Source organism: Ochlerotatus camptorhynchus, unplaced genomic scaffold (genome assembly GCF_037179485.1).
Source record: "Ochlerotatus camptorhynchus isolate MF236.1 unplaced genomic scaffold, CSIRO-AGI_Acam_v1.1 ptg000319l, whole genome shotgun sequence".
In the NCBI taxonomy this organism is placed as follows: domain Eukaryota; kingdom Metazoa; phylum Arthropoda; class Insecta; order Diptera; family Culicidae; genus Ochlerotatus; species Ochlerotatus camptorhynchus.
This window is the reverse complement of record NW_027040807.1, coordinates 1,795,669-1,817,877: the sequence shown is the minus strand read 5'-3', so window position 1 is coordinate 1,817,877 and position 22,209 is coordinate 1,795,669. Positions and strand designations below refer to the sequence as shown.

The 22,209-nt window shown below is 40.0% G+C and overlaps 1 protein-coding gene across 3 annotated transcripts in view; it reads left to right on the top strand.

Moving 5' to 3' along the window:
- trio overlaps positions 1-22,209 on the top strand; it is a 262,794-nt gene that overhangs the window by 187,066 nt on the left and 53,519 nt on the right. For all 3 annotated transcript variants that reach the window (XM_065229671.1, XM_065229670.1, XM_065229669.1), the window contains exon 9: positions 1,828-1,903. In XM_065229671.1, coding sequence (XP_065085743.1) covers positions 1,828-1,903 — 76 coding nt within the window. The remainder of the gene's footprint in view (positions 1-1,827; positions 1,904-22,209) is intronic.

The following is a 22,209-nucleotide window of genomic DNA, read 5'->3' as shown; positions in this document are numbered from 1 at the left end:
AGGCACTGGAGGGCTACCTACATACAACTAATTTCAAACCAAATTCTGTTATTCAAGATTCGTTTTCTTTCAAGTGATCATTGCACAACATTATTCCACTTTATGTATCCAGCCATGCACGAAATCTGCACTCGTACCGCCGAACCGGTTTGCAATTAATTGGCAGTTAAAAACATGTCGCGACGATAGACCCATATTGTCCGTGTGTGGCCTGAATTTGTCGAAGAATTCACATAAAAGGATAAATTGCACTTACTATCCCCACGCGCCACAAAGAACAAAGTCGCAATCGGTCGGGTAGACAAAAATGGGGAACCTGCGTCGCGCACCGTCATCGTCGTCGCCGTCGCCGCCCGGTGAATCATGTTGACCGTGAGTTTTCACAGCATGTCACACAGCGGATGGTCATTTTTTATTCAAACGCGTGGTGGATCACACCAACTCCTGACTGGTGGTATGATGGTAGCCTTTTTCGTGAACAAAGTATCGAAAGAGGGTGTGAGGCCGAAGGAAAAAAGTTAATTTGACTTGACTGTGAGTGTATTCGTGGTAGTAGCAGTGCAGCACTCTTTCGATAGGCCTCGACATGTTGGCTGACATACCAAGGCTTATTGGATCCTAAAATAGGCGCTAAAATTGAAATTTTCCATGCAGAGTGTATTGAACTTGTGGCCGCCTAGTTTAGCAAGTTTTATGATTGAGCTTTATAAACCTGTAGATAAGTGTTGCATTAGTTTTCCGGCTGGTTTTGGAATCCTTCAGCGAATGCGGTAAATGTTGGTTTCGAGGCTTTCGGATACTTTGGATTGAATGTATCTCTACCAAAGCAAAAATACAATCGCGATAAAACGATTTAAATGAAAGCATCTGGTTAAATATAGGAAGAAAACAGAACTCTTTTTTGCAACTTGCCAATTTCATAACAACAGGTTGATTTGCCAGGTAGTTAACACCACATCCACAACTGAAAGCTTTTTCCTATACACACATGAAGAGGTTTAATTATTACAGTGGCTTAGGATCCAATCGATTTAGTTTGAATTACACGCACCTCTTGAGATAAAAAAAGATTAAATCTGGAGGATAATCATTAATTACCAGCATCGAATCCAACCACATTCCAATAACAGATGAACTCGCAACTTCATTCAAACTGTTGTCTTTATAACCGAAATTCACAATTGTCATAATGTGTGGGTTGACGTCGACGGTCAGCGTAAATCTTTTTCCCATGATGTTATGCGCATAACTTCCGCTCAATAAAAAAAAATTCAAGCCGGCATAAAACTGCGATGATTTTCATTCTGGCATTGGCTCTGAGTGACATACGAGGGATAGCTACAACTGCGGCTCAATGAACGGCCACCCTCAGAGCCGACACTCACATGGGAAAATATGCTCACACTCTGCGCCTCCGCTATACCATTTACGAGTGAACGAGTAGACACAATTCAACTAGAATTAAATAGGATTGATAAATTGCATTTGATTTCAGCCAAGTCAAGCCAAGCGGCTGCAGCGGATTACACGAGAGTCGTTCTCGCATTTAGAGTCCCAGATTCGAATAAGAAGCTGTTCTGCTTTGCATATGTGGGTTTGGTCAATGAAAATGCCATCAAATGACCATCGGTTGGTAGTTTTATGGTCACGATAAATCAAGCAAAACGATTGAAGGTCGCCAGCAGCACTGCTATTCCGTCCATAGGAATTGCCAAAGGCCGGGAGAATTTTTCGTTGTTTATTAGTTCGGCATAGTGGTGCCTATAAATGTACGATTGAATTGTGCCAACTTATCTAACGAGCTATTTATTTTGTTTATCTTTTCAGAAGTACCCCAGGAAAATGACTGCATTCTGCCAAATCAACATACATCACCAGTCAACAAACGAAAGGGCTTCAGTGGGTGAGTAGATAGTTGGACTTATTTGAAATCTCTACAAATTGTTAACTGACCTATGTATTTGCTAAAAAATCAATCCAATTGGACCAATTGATAACGAAAAGTTAGGTGTATTTACTCGAAGTAAAATGTTCTTTTGATACTTTTCGGGGATTTGATGCAGGGGTCTTGGCTGACCACTTCACGTATTCCGGTATAGCCTCGTTTTAGCGCTACGTGGATTCACTTGATATCACTTGTAGTAAACTGGGGATGGATGATTTAAACGACGATTGTTGACTAACTGAGTAAAATACTCTAGCGCTGTAACGTATACATACTCGCAATGATGACACATTGCTTGAATCATGATTAGCCAGCTGAATTTATTCCACATGGTGCCGTGCAACGTGTGTTTTGTTTTCAAGTATTAGCTGTATAGAACAATCAAAACCTTTCTATTCGTTAAATGAGATTCGGCTTGTAAAATGACTCACTTAAAGTACAGATCACAGTAAACAAATTATGTTAATCAAAATATCTTTACTTTGCATTAAAATGTTCATGTCAACAGAGTATATCAGGTGCTGTCCAAATACCGGAGGTGTTGGCATATGTCCGTGTTTTTTTTAAATATATGTATGGGTATTATCGACGCAGGTCTAGGGGGTCGTCTCAAACCTTTTAAAAACTATTCACCTGGTATATGGACAGTCCCATCATGGCATGGTTTCAAGCTGGGTGATGCGAAGACGGACAACTATACCAGTATGATGAAACGGATACAAGTATTGCAGTCATTCAATTCTATTTATGACGTAATGTAGCAAAAATTTAAACCTATTTTTTCTAAAACGTCGAAATCGTTTTTCTTAATTCTTTCATATTATTTTTTTCGCTTATTTTGAACAAAAAGGCACTTCGCATCACCCAGGTTTTAACGTCCCATCTGTAAATTCACGTCTCCCCCAGTTACACTTGTGAATTGAGAGCTTTCTAAGCCAGTATCATTTTTATTTTCAGTAGGGTGGCAACTCTACCAGGAAAACGTGGAAAATGGAAAAAGTCTAGATTTTCTTTTCACCAGGAAAAAGCGGGAATAAATCTAGCGTTTAGAATAATAAGGGCCTAACTACGATGATCGATTCTCTTTTTTATTAATAACTCGGGTGGCTTAACATTGCTCGGTGCTCTTGATGTTACTTTTGCTAGCCAATACAACCTGAAACATCACTGTAATGATAAACATTCGTAAAAGTGGTTCACTTATCTGTAGCAATTCAAAGAGATAATCGTTAAGGCCTTTATGATGCTAAACGCTAGAAATTTGAAAAGTGTACCTGGAAAATTGACTATCATCAACCTTTCGTTAAGATATGCTTAAAAAGATTTTAATAAACTGTGAATATTTTTTTTTAAATAAATTTTCATTTAACCAACTGCTTTTTATTTTTTTTTTTTAAATGTACACAATTAAGGGGTTAGAAGGAAAGGGGTGTAAGTTACTTTGATCCATTTTATTCATCGACTTTCTCTTTCGTTAATAATTCAGCTGCAAACACATTCCTTGATTCGTGTGCCATTCTGGATTCTAGGTGAGAACCTCCTTTATCAAACTATGTGTCAGAAATAGCGCAAAATCTGTCTATAAAGCTGTGGCTATCAAAAGAGAAAGTCGATTAAGAGAATCGATCAAAGTCACTTACACCCCTTTCCTTCTTAACCCCTCTACTATCTTTTATCCATACATTCAGATTCCCGCAATGTTTGATATGCCCGTTTTGGTGATTTCATGTTTTTTTGCGGATTAAAGTCAAAAGTCAAAAGTTTGAAGTTTTAAACGTCATTTCGGCTTTCAACATCTTAGATGGTCAACAACTTTTAGTATGAGCTACAGGTCAAATGTATACTTCACACTTCATTTTGTTTGCCGAATCTCGGCAATTTTCGCCGAGATTTGCACAGCCGCCAGTCTGTCAAGATCTCAGCAAAAGTGACGTTTGGTTGCTGAGTTTCGGAAAATGTTTTACTGAATCTCAACAAACTCAGTAAAATGTAATGCCGAGCACTCCCCAACAAAAATTGCCGAGCTTGCAAAAATAAAACTTAGTGTGTAGATTCACATTGTGAAATAATTAAGGGCTAATCTTCCGATTATACGGAAGGAGTTGTCCATCCGAACAACCTCCTAGATGGCTAGGGACTATAACACATAGCTGAAGATTTCACACACTCTTCTCGTGTCGTATGGTAAGATAATTCTGAACTTATGTGTTCGCCATCTTTGCTGTTGGTTATCTTAATAACTTTGCCGATGACAGTGACAAATTTCACGCCATCTCGACTATGGGGTTGGCAGCACTCTCTCAGATTTCAATTTAAACTTTGATGGTTTAAAGATAATGGGGCCTCATAACCTAGTCAGTAAAGGCACGGTATTACCAAGCCGGAGGCGGCGGGTTCGATTCCCGGTCCGGTCGAGGGAATCTTTCGGGTTGGAAATTTTCTCGACTTCTCTGGGCATAGAGTATCATTGTACTAGCCATACAATATTCAAATTCATGCATTGGTATTGGCATCGAAAGCTCTCAATTAATAACTGTGGAAATGCATTTAGAACACTAAGTTGAAAGCACGCAATAAGCTAATATGCTCTAAGCAATAAGCTTGAAAATGTGAAGAAGAAGAAGTGGTTTAAAGATATCTTCTACTTAAGAAACTTTTCATGCTTATTTTATTTAAGTCCACCATTTGAAAAGGAACGAAATTATTTTTCCAACATTTTCTTCAAAAAATTATAACTCAAAATTGATAAGATCTACAAAGGATGATTTGTAGAAAATTGTATGATTTGGCATAAAACAAAATATATTAAAAATATATAGGGGAAATGTCTCTAATGTTGGCCTATGGATCTAACACTGGGCCCATCGCTAAAAATCTGCTATTTATCAATTTTATCTAGATTAACGCGTTATTGGGTCGTTACTAATGGATATTTTTGGTTGTTATTGAAAATTTAGTCGACTGCTGAACTTATGTATAGGTCCAAATAAGGGACACTTAGGCCGACATTGCCTGCATTTCCCCTATATAACGACAGTGAAAAAAAAGGGGAATTTACGGGGGAAATTTACGTATTCTCGTCAATCTAAGAAGCGTCCGCGCTTCTTTTAGTATTTCTTCAGCGTTACGCACACATATCACGTGTTTTTTGTTATCATTTATCTGCGCTTCTCTATTCATTCCAATCGTCAGAATTATCCAAAACAGTTTGAATACGTTCCAAACTTCTCAGGTGAGTTTGACTATTTTCCATTTGAACTGCGTGTTAACCAGCTGTTCTATTATCGGCAACTCGAAATCAAGCGCATTTTGTAGTCCACATATTTGGGAGTGCGCAGTCGTAAAATTGAAATCAGATTGAAACTGCAAGACTAAGGAATCGTGTGAATACATTACGCGAAGTTTTTCGATGGGGAAATGCAGTGAAATTACATTTGCCGAAAACAATCAGTGCCGCTGGTCGAAGCTCATTTTTTTTTTAAATCTGAAATACAAGCTCATACAATTTCCTACAAATCATCCCTTGACAACATTTTTGTAGGACTTATCAATTTTGAGTTATAATTTTTGTAGATAATATTTGAATAAAAGCTCGGCCCTTTTCAAATGGTGGTCAAGATTCTTTTTACATACACAAAGTTTTACTGAAATCTGAGAGGCTTCTGCGAACCATTTGTCGATTTGGCGTGAAATTCGTCAATAGCTTTCTAGATGGCCAGAATCTTAGGATACCTAGTATATACAGGAAATTTGCTTGCAAACTAGCAAATGAGGGAATTATGAACTTCTTTGTTGACCATCAGAAAGAGTTTGGTTGCCTGATCAGCTATGCCGAAGACAAAAACTTCCTAGATGGCCAGGATCGACTGTCGACTACCTGAAAAAATCTGGAAAATCAGGGAATATCGGGGAATTCAAATTTTGGACCTTGAAAATCAGGGAATCTCAGGGAACTTCATTCAAAGTCAGGGAAATATTTCTTTATAGCAGAAACTTATTAATAAGTATGGCTGCCTTCACTAGTTTAATACAACTTAATTACTTGTTGTAGTTTGAGGATAGTTTTTCATTTCAAATATTAAATGGAGTTGCGAACTTGTGGTTGTTCAATGCTTGATCAAAAGTTACTCTAATAAAAGGGTATTTCTATGATTTTGAGCCTATTATAAATTCAGCTCCCACTGGGTGTTGAACTAAACCGAGATAAAAATTTATTTCCGTAAAGACGTTGTTAGTTGTTGCAAAATTTAAGCTGCTTATGAGAATGTACGTCTTTTAATAGATGTTGTACCTAATTACGTCTGACAAAATTTAACCTTCGAGTAGATTAGATCTAGCTGTGTCCAATAAAAATCTGTCTTTTGAGCGCATTGGAGCGCCTTTGAATAGATGCAAGAATGATTAAGAGCTAAGCTGGGCTTAGACAAGGCAAGTCATTGATCAACTAAGTTGAATTCAATTGGCTTGAAAAGTTGAGTCTGGTCCACCTTTTTTTCAATTCAACTCATGATCAAGTCAGGTGAATGGCATGGTTTACACGTTCAATTCACGTTCAAGTCAACTGAGTTGATAATTTAACTTGCCTTATGCAAATCCACGAGATGATGATGATTTTTTTCTGAAATCTTCTAGTTCTTGTTCGTTATTGTGTTCTCAACAATAAGTGAATGGTCTTGCCTTGGAGGATTTTTTTCTGATTGCTTGCAGCAGCACTTTTTTTGTGATTGAATAATGATAATTTAAAAAATAGCTTTTCAGTAATGTGTTAATATTGTATTGTTGCTGCTATTGCAATTCAGATGGAGTTATCTTACAGAATTTTGGACGTGAAAGCGCTGTTTTTACGATTTCCCACCTGAGGAATCCGCCCGCGAATTAGCTTTTATCCGGATTAATTTTTTTGCGAAGCTGGGTCTCAAAATGTGCTCAAAGCAAAACAAATATAATGGGATTGAAAACAAGTGTTTCATATGTGAAATGCAGAGTGAACCGGGAAAACCGGAAAAAGCCGCGAATTTGAAGTCGCCGGGAATATCCCGTGAATTTGATGACAAATTTGCAAAAATATACTTCTTTCTTTCTTCGAAAACAATAACATTTCATGACCCCTGCACTGAACTATATTTTCAGGATAACTACAGTCACTTTGAAGAACTATTAAGAGAATTTAAGATTTTTTTTGCGAAACAAATTTGTGCAGATTTTAAAATGAATTTTGGAGATAACACCAAGGTATATCAGAAAATATGTTCAAGGGAGCTTTACGAAAACCTCTAAGAGAGTTTTTACTAGAACTCTCAAGAGTGAAGAGGATTCCAGGATTCGTGAAAAAATACCAAGGGAAGTGAATTTTGAGGGTACATAGCATAGCATAAGCATAGCATAATTCAAGATGCACACAATCGTAGGTGGTACGAGTTCTAAACTGATGTTAAGAAGAAGGTTCACCTTTATCCGTTACTGCAAGCAAGTGATTTGGGATTAATCACTACCCGTTGTTGTGTCTTCTTCCAACAGTTAAGATCAGTCCTGGCCACGTTCTTGCAACTGGTGGGGATGGGGAAGGAATGTTAGTCCACCATTTACTTAAGAGAGAGCATGAGCATGGTTGACCGCCCACGGTTGCTATTTTGTTATTGCCAGACCAGCTGTAATTACACAGAGAACCAATAGACCAATGGGACTAGCAATCATCCTAAATGTGTAAAAACTGGTGATCTCAAACTAGGCAATACCAGCGCCGGCCGCGCCTGAACACAGGTCAAGAAAGGAAGGGGTAGGAATGTGTTGACGTGACACTCGCTTTGATGGAAGCCGAGAACACCTCTGGACTTCTGCGAGGAATCACTGGGATACTGGGTAATAGGGTCGGGTTTGCAGCAGGGTTCGTTTTGGTAAACGATAAGCTGAATTGATGTCCTAACAATCATATAACGCGAAGGAGCTTGGGATTGAACCCACGGTCTTCTGCTCAAGAAGCAAAAACATTTGCCACTAGGCAGACGAGCTCCTTTTTAATCATCGAGTTGCTGTTATTACCATGTAGTCATGTTAACAAATAAAACGATTGACGAATCTTGAATGTGGATGGGCTTGAGATTAGACTCATGATGTTCTGCTCAGTAAGCAAAACCGGTTGCTCTAAGGCCACCGAGTCCCTCATATCACATTATAGCGTTACTCAAGTTTTTATAACTATTCAAACCCGGCACCGACGACAACGAAAAGTTTTACAAAATACACGATAAACAAGCGATCTTACCATACATTTTTAATATGAAAGGACTTGGGACCGTGTTTTCTGCTCAGTAGGCAAGCCACTGCAACCGACGATCTTTGAAATACTAAAAATAAAGGCTACCAAAGAGTACTTAGGCCTTCATTAAGATCCACTTTCACGCGACGTTCAATATTTCGATTTTCTCTTTACGCATGGTTCAGGCAATCATAACAAGCTATTACCGACGTGACGATTGTTTAAGATCTGGTTAAACAAGCTATTCAAATGAAATTACGTTCTCGAATTTCACTTGGCATGTAATGAACAACAGAAATACGCGATAATTCATATTTTTAGAGATTGATGGTTAATTTTAAATATACTAACGCTACTGCCTACGGCGACTACGACGGCGATTACGACAGCGACTACGACGTCGCCTACGACAACGACAACAGCGAATTTTTAACTTACCATTTGGCTAGGATATAACACCTTTCCCGAGCAAAGTCGGTTAACAAAATGAAAGCAAATCGATATTAAAGTTTGCAGTTCCTATCATAATGAAAACTCATTTTGATTTCAATTGTCGCGACAGAAGTCTGATATCATAGTGTGCTTTCATTATGCAGTCAAGATTTTTTAAATCAAAGCAACTTAACTTGAAGTTCCGCTGTTAAATTTTTGTTTAAAATTTGATTTAAGTTCATCTGTCGTTGAACTAACGATTATTGTTTATTTGTTTTGTTTAACACATTTTAGGTCATTCGTGACTAGCCCGAGGTGACATTTGAGCTCAAATCTTTCAGCGTGAGAAACATGGATGCTAACCATTATAGACAGACCCGTATTCAGTCAAACATTATGAATGCAAAATCAGTAATCAAATTGATTTCATTGAAAGCAGAATTAGTTTTCCGTTTGATTCAACAGTGTAAAATTTTGCTCTCATTTTTGCTGTGTTAACCGTTAAGTCAACCAAAATGAGATCAAATGGAGTATTCAAAATAAGTTACATCATAACAGCAAATTCTGATTTCAATTTGATCTCTAACTTTGCTCGGGTTGCCCGGCCCTCCACTGGTTCTTCATGTCCGCTATCTGTCACTGTTTGCAAAAATATCGAATAGCAATTACCTTTGTTGTAATACTTCCTGCATTGCCTTGGTCATCTGGGAGGAGGGTCGCATCTAGTGCTTTCCCCAGGAACCGTTCACGGCCACCAGCTACCGCCCGTCCAGTCTTGGGCGTATCCAGCGAGGCATCCTTCAGTTTACTCACAATCTCCGAAACTCAATGCAATTCGCAGGCACACTTACGTTAAATACAAAAAAACACCAGTCCAACATTCACTTAAGAGCGATGCAGAGAACTCTACGACCTCTCATAAATGTCACGGGTAGGGTGGAATATTGTTAGTAGGTCCTTCTAACACGTAGTAATATAAAGGGTGTCCACGATGAAATTGCCACACACAAAATTGATTCCCAAAATTCGAGTTTTCATCCGATTGCCATCAAATTTTCAGGGATTGAGAAATAACTATTGAACTTCATTTTACCATTTTACTCGTATTTTATTTACAGTCCATACGCAAATGCCCGCACCTTGGCCTGAACGCCGGCCATAAGATTCTGCACAACCTGTGAATCAACCGTTTTTTGCATGTAAACCCATAGTTTCTTCAGTTCCTCGACTGTCTTCACTACCTTAGGTCGTTTAAGAAGGTGCTGCTTCATAATCGCCCAGTACTTCTCGATGGGGCGGAGCTCCGGAGTGTTGGGAGGGTTGACGTTTTCGGCACGAAATTGACCTTATTGTCCGCATACCACTTCAGCACGTCCTTGGAGTAGTGGCATGAGGCCAAATCCGGCCAGAAGATTGTTGGGACGTTGTGGGCCTTCAGGAGAGGAAGCAACCGCTTCTGGAGGCACTCTGTCCGTTCATCGTGTCCTGGGTCACGAAAGGTGCACTCCGCTTCCCGCACGTGCAGATGGCTTGCCAAACCAGGAATTTCTTCGCAAATTTGGACATCTTCTGAGTGCGGACATGCTCCGGAACGCTGAACTTATCCTTGGCCGTGAAAAACAGGTTGCCGGGGATCTGTTTGAAGTTGGCCTTCACATATGTTTCGTCGTCCATGATGCAGCATTCAACTTTCGTCAGAATGTTGTGGTACAACTTCCTGGCACGGGTTTTGGCGGACTTGTTCTGCTTCTCGTCGCGATTAGGGGCCTTTTGTACCTTGAAAGTTCGAAGCCCAGCCTTAGTTTTGGCCTTCTGGACAAAACTTCGGCTTAGGTGCAGCTTCTTAGCCACATCCCTAACGGAGGCGTTCGGATTTCGGTTGAAGACCCCAACTACGCGGTTGTGATTTTTGGTGTTGTACGGAATACTTTTTCCTTCACTTCTGGGCTTCCGATCGGTGGTCAACCGTTCCTCGAACCGCTTAATCACTCGCGACACCGTGGAATTCGCGATTCCCAACGTTTTAGCGATGGAACGATGCGAGAGATCCTTGTTCTCGTGATGAATGCGCAAGATTTTATCACGCACGAGCTGTTCTTTCGACTCCATTTCCGCGAGTTTTGATCACAGGACTTTAAAACTTGCAGGATGTAAATAATGCACTATGAACTAAATCCACCCAAATTTTCATTAAATTCTACCCTACGGTTAAAAAGTTAGAGCAATTTCATAGTGTGGCAATTTCATCGTGGACACTCTTTAGCTGGTAAATTGCAATAGGAAGTGAATTTTGAGGGTACAGTTCCAAAATAATTATGCGAAGATCTATAAGGAAAGTCCAAGTATAATTTGAAGTGCATTTTGAATGGAATTTCTAGAGAATGTTAATAAGTATTCCATGTAATTTCTAGACGAATTTAGAGGAGAATTCCTAGGTAATTCCGAGCAAAATGTGAAGACAATTCTCGGCGGGAGAATTTCCCCTACTAGATGGTGTTGACAGGGAAGGGGGATTACAAGTTTTGCTCACAAAATCTAATAAGCCCTTTTCAATTGTTGGTCGAGAATCTAAGAATTTCAAGTAAATTAAAAAAAATGAAGCTCCAGTGAATTCTTAGAAAGAGTTTAAAATTCGAAGAAAGGACGAATTTTAAGAATATGTTGGAGTGTACAGATAATTTCTGGATTGTTATGAAGAAACTTTCAAGGGGCTTCCAGGGAGAATTTCAAATTTATTTTGCAAGGATTCTGAAAAGAACTCTATGAAAGGAAATTAGTCTAAAGAAAATGCTTGGGACAAGCAAATAAAAGCATGTAAAGTTATGAGCAACATTTTCGTACACAAATTGTAAAGACATCGAATCTGTAGCAGAACCAAATTCAAGATCCACCATAGGTGCTGCTGTATTGAAAATTACTGATTTAACTTCGGCTCAATCGCATTCAGTTTTATGATTAATTAAAATACCTAAACCGGGATAATTCCCAAAATTCCGGGCGACAAACGGGAAAATTGCTAATTGAGATTTGCTGGTCACCATGAAGGTGGAGGAGATCTGGATGAATTTATGCCCCTAGGGTAGAATGCGGATCCTTCCTTTTTTGGCAACACGAGATTTCTCTCTTTTTTGCATTCTATTAAATGTATCGAAAGCTTTATTTTTGAAATTGTACTGGACCACTCTTCATGGGTTAGATGTCCGTGTAGTATTTCATGAAAATATGTCCAGAAAGCACTTATAGGGTAATTGATTCTGGTTGGACCTATCCAAAAACTGATGATGGTTGGACCTATTTTTTCAATCGCTAGTTTAGTCAATCTTCGCTAAGTTTTTATTTTCAAAGATCACTTTACTATCATAAAAAAACTCTTTTTCTTCAATTTGCCTGGGTGTTTTATTAAAAACTTCAAAACAATTGAGTTTCAATGTGTTTTCAAAACAGTTAACTTTTCACGCATTAGCTCGTCATCATGCCTTACTTTCAAACATACAAAAAGGGAATATTTTTCACATTTATTTTTATTTTCATGCAGTGAAATCCTGCTTTAAGGTGTAAACAACACGTTAGTACGCCATTTATCCATTGGTTTCTCTAAAATGTTTGAATACTTGACGAAATTCGAATAGATAAATATGATCATGGTTGGACCTACGCATGATGATGGTTGGACCTATGTGTTTCCTAAGACGGCCGCTAGGTGCGCTTCGGTTTGTCTACATCCTTCAGGCGCAGCTGATTTGAAATTCGATTTCGTTTTTTTTCCGAGTGATCAGTTTCTTCGATTGAAAAAATGGCAAAAGAAAAGAGTTATACGGTCGAAAATCTTCAAGAGGCTTTTCTTTTAGTAAGAAATAAATCATTTACCGCGTATCAGGCACAGAAAAGGTACAATATTCCGAAAACGACGCAAAAATTAAGGGAAGCCACGGCAAGAAATATGGAAGGGAAATAGTGTTGAGTGTTGATTTGGAGAACAAGCTAGCGCATTGGGTTTGTATGTGCGCTGCATCTGGCAGTCCCAAGACGGCCAAAAAGATCTTGGAAGCTGCTAAAGACCTTGCGTCACTAGTTGGGCGTAAATTTAATGGAGGAATTCCATCGTCAGGTTGGTTGAAAGGGTAACCACCGATTTCCGAACTACCACGGAAGCGCCGAAAGAATCTGTTAATATGAATTTACATTAAGCACTCCACATACACCTTCTGTGTGTGAATTAACTTGAAATAAAATGTTAACAAACTAAAAATTGCTAACTGAAACTTATTTCCGAAAAAAAAACTCCTAGTAGAAAAAAAAACTATAAAACCGGAATTAAGTTCTGATATTCTGTCATTTTAAGCCCCTAAATTCCACGGGGCACCCAGAACAGGCCCGGAAGTGGCCAATTTGGTCCAAGGCACTCAATTTTGTTATTGATCTTGTTATCGAATTTGGAAGTAATTTAAAGTGTCGCATGATAGGTTTTATTCCTTCCATGTCAAAATTAGGTCCATGTTCCATATACCCTGGAACTTGTTCCGGCCATATCTCTGGAACCAGTTGATCGATTCCAAAAATATTCAATAGCTTACAATGGGACCACAATACCTATAGTTTGACGTTAAAAAATTTCCAAATTGGGTCAATGATTCCCGAGAAAATGAGCCCTGATGAATAGCTAATAAGTGGAAAGTGAACTTTTTTTAAAAACGAAGTTAAACTCAAATTTCTTGATTTTTTTAAATAGCAAATTCATAAAAACTGTATAAAAAGGGTTTTTTCATGATACCAATAAGCTCTAAACAAAGTTTTTGAAGAAATATGGGCTAAACTAGCATTTGCAAAAATAGGTCCAACCATCATCATTTTTTAGGTCCAACCAAGATCAGTACAGGTCCAACCAACATCATAATTCTTTGCTAAATAAAAACGTTTTATAAAATCATTTGTTCATAATATTTAACTTTTTATGTTATTATTAGAAACAAGAAAGGTAGATCTTTCCCCTAATCACGCATTTTTTATAATTATATGTTGAATTCATAAAAAAAAAATACGACATGAATATTGACGTCTTGTGAAACCGGCCTAAATAGGTCCAACCATCATCAGTTACCCTATATATCTGAAGAAAGTTATAGCTGATGGGGTTTTGTTGCCAAAAACGGGTGTTTTTTTTTAATTTTCTGGAAACTCAGGGAATTTTGTTTTCTTCGTTCAGTCGCCACCCTGCAGAGGGTCTTGATCTTGACAATAACTTCCCAGCTGGCCAGGATCTCCAGACATAGCATGTACAGGAAATTCACTTGCATACTAGTACCACCTAGTGTGAAAAATCTGAACTTAACCTGTAAATTCCATCGGAAGACATCTTTTACAACTCATCTGCATAGGATTCATCGAAAATATTCCAAATTAGTAAATTGAATGTTTCCCTTAGTCGGCTATTTGTTTTAAGAGACAATTTAACAAAACATGAGACATTTTGCCTGTTTTCAGATATAATTAAATGTAATTCAACTGCATGCATTGATTTTGAACAAATTGCTGAAGTATAATTAAAAGGTGTATAATTGAATGTAGCGTAAACGCTAAAACGGCTACTACGGGGTCCCAATTTAGATTACAACAGCGCGCGTGCTCAACTTTTAACAGAAACCTATTTTTAAATATCATTAATCAATTTCGATGCCATTTTTGTGAGTCATCTTAGGAAGCTTTTGTACCATGGTGAACCGGGAAAAAATCGGGAATTTCGATGACTAACCGGAAAAAAATATACTTCGTCCTCTTTTTGGAAAAAATAAGATTAAGGACCTTAAAATAATTTCAAGATCCTAGGACTGGACCAGATTTTTCGGATACAATCACTTTGAAGAACTAATTAAAGAATTCCACAGGAATTTCAAGAAGATTTTAGAATGAGTTCTATATATAGTATAACAACAAGGTACCGTGGAGGCACCCTATTCGATACGGATCCTAATTGACGCACTCAATAATGTTCGACTATTTTAAATCTTTATTTTTGAAATGATAGTGCAAATATTAGTTCCATTACTCACTCTAGGGAGGATGGTGTACCAAAGTTTTTAAAAATATCTTGTCAAAATCTAGATGCGAACAAAAATAGAATGCGTCATCATTAGGAACGCGTCAAACATGGTGCTGGCACCGTTTGTCAAACCTCACTATGAAATCCAGCATTTAATATGTTTGATAGTCGAAAAACTTTGAAAAATCTTAAATAATCCAGAGGGAGAGTGGGATTATAGTTACGATGGCCCGATGTATTTTGTCAGGTAATAATTTATGTAATACCCGGAAAATGTTTGATCTATAGTTGAACTGCGTCCTTATACCGACTGATCTAAGAAAGGCCCCTAACAGAGCAAATGTTACATTTTGGCAAATTGCCACGACTCACGAATCGTGCAAAGAATCCGCACTTCATCCCGGCTTACCGGGACTGGCCCTAAACTCGAACTAGACCTTCGACTTTTTCGCAGTTATCTCGTTTACCTCGAGCCTTATCTTCAAAGGTCAATTATGCTCGAGCTGTATCTATCAACCATGCGGGGGATGGCGATACCACACGTAACTCCTTTTCTGTCTGAGTGCGTGTATCTATGTACAATGCCATTAGGTACTACAAATTGCCTACCAACATATAAAGTCGGAAAACCCAGAAGCTACCGCAGGGAAAGTAGAGACCACACACGACGATGAGCCAACGGCTTTTCCCATCTTCCCCTTTGGTCCTGTGGCATGGTGGTGTTTATCGTTGAAGTTCTTTACATGTTCCAGGGGGACAATTCACATGGTTTGTTCTACAAGCTAATAAAATACTTTATGGCCATCGCTTACTCCTCCACACATCACATACCATCGACCTGCTCCCAGTCGTTTAGTTTCCTTCCGAGCGATAAACTTGGCTTTTATGTTAATGTAATGGAGTTGATTTGGGTGGTGCCGTTGGTTTTTTCACTGTCAGTGGATTTATTGACGTGAATATTTTAATGCGCTTTTTTTTACAGAAGCGGAATTTGCTTCAACGATCATAATTAGTTGTGAAAACGTGTGTTAATGAAAATATATGCGTTCGCCATTTCATTCGGACGTACAGCAATCGGTGTAAATCAACGGGAGCAATTAAGCGACAATCATGGAAGAGACACCGATCGGCCAACTGACAACGACGACGATGATGGCATTGGACGTGACGATGTTAGTTGGTTGGTGTCTTGGTGATATGGGTTTTATTGATTCCTTCACACTTTTCTTCCCAACATGAAAGAGTGCAGATATAATAGAACTCCCTTTTTGCCTTTTCCGGAAGAATTCATTATCGTCCCTTTGGTGATAATAATGTGTGCAGAGATAATGTTCATAGTGGGAAAGATCCAGTGGGAAGCATGTTAACATTTCACGTCAGCTTATTTATAAATTGCGCGTTTTTATTGCCCATAGTCACATGGCATTACCAGGCCGGAGGCGGTGGGTTCGATTCCCTTGGATTGGCCTTTCCTACTGAAGTAAAAGATATGGACCCTCCGCCTTGTATTGATTTGAATTCGACAGCTTAGTTTCGGTAGCCTCTGGTACTAGATCCGGTTGGTTATGACGTAACTCGATGACGTTGATCGTAAGCGACGCCATGACCCTTCGGTATTAGGGTCTTGAATTTAATTTCTGTTCGCCTACTCACGTGTACGGTTGATCAGCTTGCTGAAACCGACGTTGCCAGGTTGATCCAAAAAGAAAACCTCAAGCTAGACCGCGTGGGTGGCTCTTTTGATATGGATGTTTGCTATCAGTGGTGAAGGCGATTCACCGAAATAGCCTCAAAGTCGATGTCTGGGACAGACTGTAGCGAGGATCCCACAATGAAATAACCCGGCGTTAGAGCCTGCAGATCAACGGGCGTGAGTTGAGACAGCCTTCGATTTGTACCATAAGCGTTTCCATATCGTCAAGGGCTAGTTTCCGGTCACCACACGGACAAAGTGTTTCTGCGCTGACTTGATCGAAATCGGATCCACGAGGAGGATTGAAATGCCAACGGATTCTTGAATTCGAACATTCACTGGCGATGGAGTGCCGAATGTCTTCGAAGCTCGTTAGCGGCACCGACGAAGTTCTTGCCGTTGTAAGTGTGAACGTCTGCGCACAGACCCCGACGAGACACGAAGCGACGGAAAGCTTGGAGAAATTTTGCCATGCTCAGGTCACCAACAAGTTATGAGTGATCAGCTTTTGTGTTGAAGCACACGAACACCGTCCCTACACGGGAAAAAAGAGTTCTCATATTCGTGAACCACAGCCGTGAACCATAGTTCACGGTGTATATTTGAGAAAATTTTGTTCTGGATAGCTGGCCGTGATTTTTAGTTCACGGTCCGTTCCCGTTTTCGGGAACGGATTTTTTCCAAGTACGGTGACGAGGTTTGAGATAGATGGGCCTTCAAAAGTCGATACCAACAACGGAGAATGGCCGTGAAGCAGTGACACGCTGCGAGAACTTTTTTTTTTTTTTACTTGGGGGAATCTGCTCCCAGACACCTGAGAAGATAACTCAGGGTGTGGGGATGGGAGAAGTAGCACTCCCGACCCACTAAACCTTACCCTGTACTCTAGGCCCTTGCCCTCCCCGGAACCGCCCGAAAGCATTACGTCATGGGAGGGGCCGGTTGCACTATGGCGCATCCCTAGTATTGTGTCAGACGTGACACTCGCTACTGCACAGTGAGCAGCTTTGCAGGGCCTTCCTCTTGTTGTTCGCTGTTAGTTGTTCGCCTGAGTTCTAGAGCAGACGTGATAGCCAGCCAACTGTCCAGGGCCAAACAGGACAGATGTGACAGCTTACCAGCTGCGTGTGCTAAGCACTCTAAGAACCCGGTGTCACTCCTGCCTTTTGCACAACGAAGGTTTGTGCAGGGCTTATCAACCTCCTTGGACGAGCTGGATGGGGTTCCAGCGTCCTTACTCTGCGGTAGTTCGTTTAGCCGCAATATCTCTCCCTTGGGTTCGATAATTAACGTTTCCAGGGCACACCACGAGGAGGCGAACTACTTCATGCCCCTGACGCTGCGAGGGCTTAAGGCTGCTCATATGTACACACATAACGCAGTTGTGAACAACGTGTAGTATTTCTGCTTCCTAGGATCCAGAATCGTAGCCGGGTGGTGGTGGTAAGAAGCTACATTGCTGCGTGAATAAGACGTTCGTACAAACATAGAACAAGAAGCGTTGTAAACGGATGTGATCCTGGGAGCAGAATTTGATGTCGCGAATCGAGAGGTTGGGAAGAGCGATCTATTCGTCCGCCAATTCATAAAATGTCGTTGGAATCGATCATCGCATGAAACCAACGGAGCCGAGAATGAGATGATTGATTTGTTTGATTTACTTTCAAAACTTTCAATTCCACCAGAAAGGTGTCCTTCTGCACGAGTCGCACAAAAGCTACTTCGGCGCTACGAATCTCCGAAGTAAAGCTCGATTTAAAGTAAATTTGGACGCATTCAAGTGATCATAACTCAAGAATTAAACAACATACACGGTTGATCAAACCGTCAAACAAAAGGGTATTTATTCAGCTTTCAAACTATATATAACAAGTTATTACATTTCACCGTTTCGAACGAACTGTCGCACTTTACTTTTGATCGATGCCATCATGATCTGCACAGTCGCTGGTGACACTTGTACCAGTGAACTTATTCCACTTTAAACGCATTTGTTGTGCATTTCTCACTTCTTTACCGCATCCTCTAAGTTTTCACTTGACAATTGCCCAATGTTATTCGATCGGTCTGAACTCAGGGCAATTCGGAGGATTAATCTCTTTGGCGACGAAATTAACATTGTTTGCAGCATACCATTCTAGTACCTCCTTAGAGTAGTGGCAGCTGGCTAGATCCGGCCAAAACATAACGTTGGTCTTGTGTTGCCGAATGAAGGGTAAAATCCGCTTTTTGAGACACTCTTTAATGTAAACCTTCGACGTCATTGTGTGAGATGTGATGAAAACCTTGGTTTTAAGGCCACAACTGCAGATTCCTTGCCAAATCATAAGTTTCCGAGAAAACTTATCAGCAAAAACAAATTTATATCTGGAAGGGACATCCCCACGACCAGGTAACATTTTCGTGTGGGGATTTGTTTATAATCCATTTTGACATATGTTTCGTCATCCATTAAAATACAGCCATCAAAATTCGTCAAAACTCGTTCGTGTAGTAATCGTGCTCGCTTTTTGGCCACTAAATTTTGTTTCAGGGAGCGATTCGGATGTTTACTGGCACAAAAAGACTTCTATCCTTCTCTTGAAAGGATGTTACGCACGGTGGAAAAGTTGGAATCGTATTTCTTTGCCAAATCACGTATGGAGACATCTGTGTTGCTTTTCACGTACCTCAACACCTTTCTCCTCAGCTCTTTGTCCCTAGTGCCACTTTTATGATAGATGCGCTGTGCTCTATCCACACTCAGAGTATCATTGTAAAGTTTGATTACAAGACTCACCGTTAACTTTGGGAATTTTAACACTTTTGCTATTTTTGAGGCAGACCACGAAGGGTTCTCTAGATGTTTGTGCACAATTAATTTTCTTTTCTCAAGTTCCATGATCCGTAATTTTGGGATGCGTCGATCAATCGAGAAAAACTTTTCACCAATTTCTTCGTCAATAAAACATCAACAAATGCCTGTAAAACGTTTTTTGTTCCAACCACCAGGGGCGCGGTGGTGTATTAAACCGTGCGTCCAGATTTACTTTGAATCGAGCTTTAGACAGCGGTGATGAGACGACTAGTTCATTTTGTGCTAGACGTAGATTTCTGAAGTGTATAGTAAGTAGGCAGTAATTCGTAGCATGTGCTGATAGTTGGAAAACCAACTGACGTATTCTTCGACGAAAGTTATCGAAGGAGATGCGGTAGCGAGTTGTCTTCCTTGCTTCCCTTTCCGCTTCTGAATCTATGGCTTCACTAACTTGAACTTTCCACGATTCTTTGTCGTTTTGAAGCCATGGAGGACCTTCGCACTACTGTTACACTGGAGCAAATCTTCTGCTGCTAGTCCGCTGGAAATGATGTCAGCTTCTCACAACCAGCGTCATGGTTCCATTCACAGTTTTCTGTCATTTGCTGAATTTTGAGACGCGATTGCCGACGAAAGTGGACCAGGTTGACGGTGTTGTCTTGAACCAACATAGAACGGTGGCTGAATCAACCCAGAAGTACGCTTCTTCTTCTTTCTCGCATTTCAAGCTTATTGCGTATGGAATATTAGCTTATTGCGTGCTCTTAACTTAGTGTTCTAGATGCTCTTCCACAGTTATTAATTGAGAGCTTTCGATGCCTGTACCATTTTTGCATTGGTATAATTGTGTGGCAAGTACAATCATACTCTATGCCCAGGGAAGTCGAGAAATTTTCCAACCCAATCGACCCAACCACCTCCAGCATGGTCTTGCTTTGTAGCTGTACCCACTGAGCTAAGGGAGGTCCCCACAAGTACGCGTTGTACGTGATTCGCAGTGCAGCGAATACCTTACAATAGAGTTCACTGTCTAACAATGCACCACACAGCTCCAAACGTGGAATGCTTTGTTGCTTGAGTGGTGCCACCTTCGATCGAGACGTGAGCAGAGCAACCTTTACTTCCCCCAACGCGTTTGTTGATCGGATGTACACACACGTTACATCCGCAGCTAGAGAGGCGTCCGAGAAGAAATGGAGCTCGGTAGAGGTAGAATCAGGGAGCAAAATGAAGTGATTGATACGTAAGTCGTTTAAATGAGCCAGCAGTATTCGATCCAGCGGCGTTTCCTTATCCCAGTCGTACGGCTTGTCGTTATAGTCCTTAATACCCCATAGCACTTGCATAAAGACGAGGCAACAACTACAACAGGGCTTACCAAACCGAGTGGGTCAAACATCTCGGCGATGTTGGAAAGAGAACTGCGCTTCGTAAATATTGTCCGTCGACGTAAGCATCTTAAACAATGTATTTCAACTGGTCGGAGCACGGCTTCCAATGCAGACTGATTTTTGTCGAAGTTCACTGACGGTTCTAATGCTCGATTCTCTGGAGGAATTCCATCAAGCACTTCCGGACAGTTACTCGCCCATTTCCGAAGTTGCATTCCAGCTGAATTCAACATGGCGTCCATCTGCTTTCGAAGTTCGATGGATTCGGCGACAGTACTTGCTCCTGAAAAGAAATCATCGACGTAGAAATCTTCGCTGGCTGCGCTTGCTGCGAGCGGGAAATTTGCGTTTTCATCCTGTGCGATCTGTTTCAATACTTTAATGGCTAAATACGGTGCTAAACCAGTTTTCTAGGTCATAGGGTTCAATTTGAAAATTTGGATCGGTTCTGCTGGTGATCGGCGCCAGAAAATCAAATGGAATCGGCAGTCTTCAAGAAACAGCAGAACTAGTCGGTCAATTTTGGTGATACCGGCGATAAGCATTATTTGATGCAATGCGAAATCGCATTGTGATAGCTCTCAAGTCCTCTTGAACGATTGGACTAACTAAGGTAGAACGCTAATTCGTCGTAATCGCCCATTTCCGTTCTATCGATCAGAAAAGATCAATAATATCAATGATTTCACCGTGTTAAAAGCAATAATAAGTTTCTTCCGATGCGTTAGTTCATTAGCTACAACATAAATAATTGAAACTCGTAGGACGAGTTTAGAATCAAGAAGCAATATTAGATTTTAAACAATATCTCAACAATTTGTGATTCTTTATCAAATCCAACGGTACGTATGGAAAAGTGAATAAATTTAGAAGTTATCTTTGGTAGAAATATTCCATTATTTGTTCAAACCCGTTCTAAAAAGAGAGATAAACCTGTGCTTAGTAGGACGGAAATTAGTTAAAAAACACCCTATCTTGAATGTTCTTGAGGAATTTAGCCTCTAATCACTTAACCGAAGACTGAATTTACAAGAAACGGAAGCGACTTGCCCAATGGAATGCGGCCTGCAATCATTGACAGGTCAACGTAATTTGTTTGTAAACAAAGGTGCAACTGAAATCTACACCCTGGATTTTTTTAGTGTACGGCAGTGGATCATCGGTGTAGCTAAACCGCAAAAAACAAAAAAGAGGAAATTTTTTGCTTGCTCTTTTCTCGGCATTACAAAATTTGCAATGGATGTGGCAACAAACTACTTAAATAAAGAAATTTGTACTGTGCGCAAAAGAACCCACAGTGAGTACGAAAAAAAACCAATAGCAATCTCATTTCAAGGACTATTTCCGAGAGATCGGTCTAAGATGGTAACTATGGGCCGACATTACATCCATTTTCCTGAAAAGTGTTCATGCGATAATGGTAGGTTTTGTTATTGCTTTATCGTGCCCAATTGTAAACGAAATGATAAGCTTATGTCAGCATGTAAATCGGTAGTAGAATTTCGTCTATAGGTTCATTATTTGTTGAGTTATTATAAAATTGTGCATTGTGCTTGTATCACGAAAACCGCTTATAACACATTGACAATCTCTAGTCTGCACAGCAAAAAAATAATTTTGATATCACGTCAAAGTGGATGCACTACAATCATGTCGAA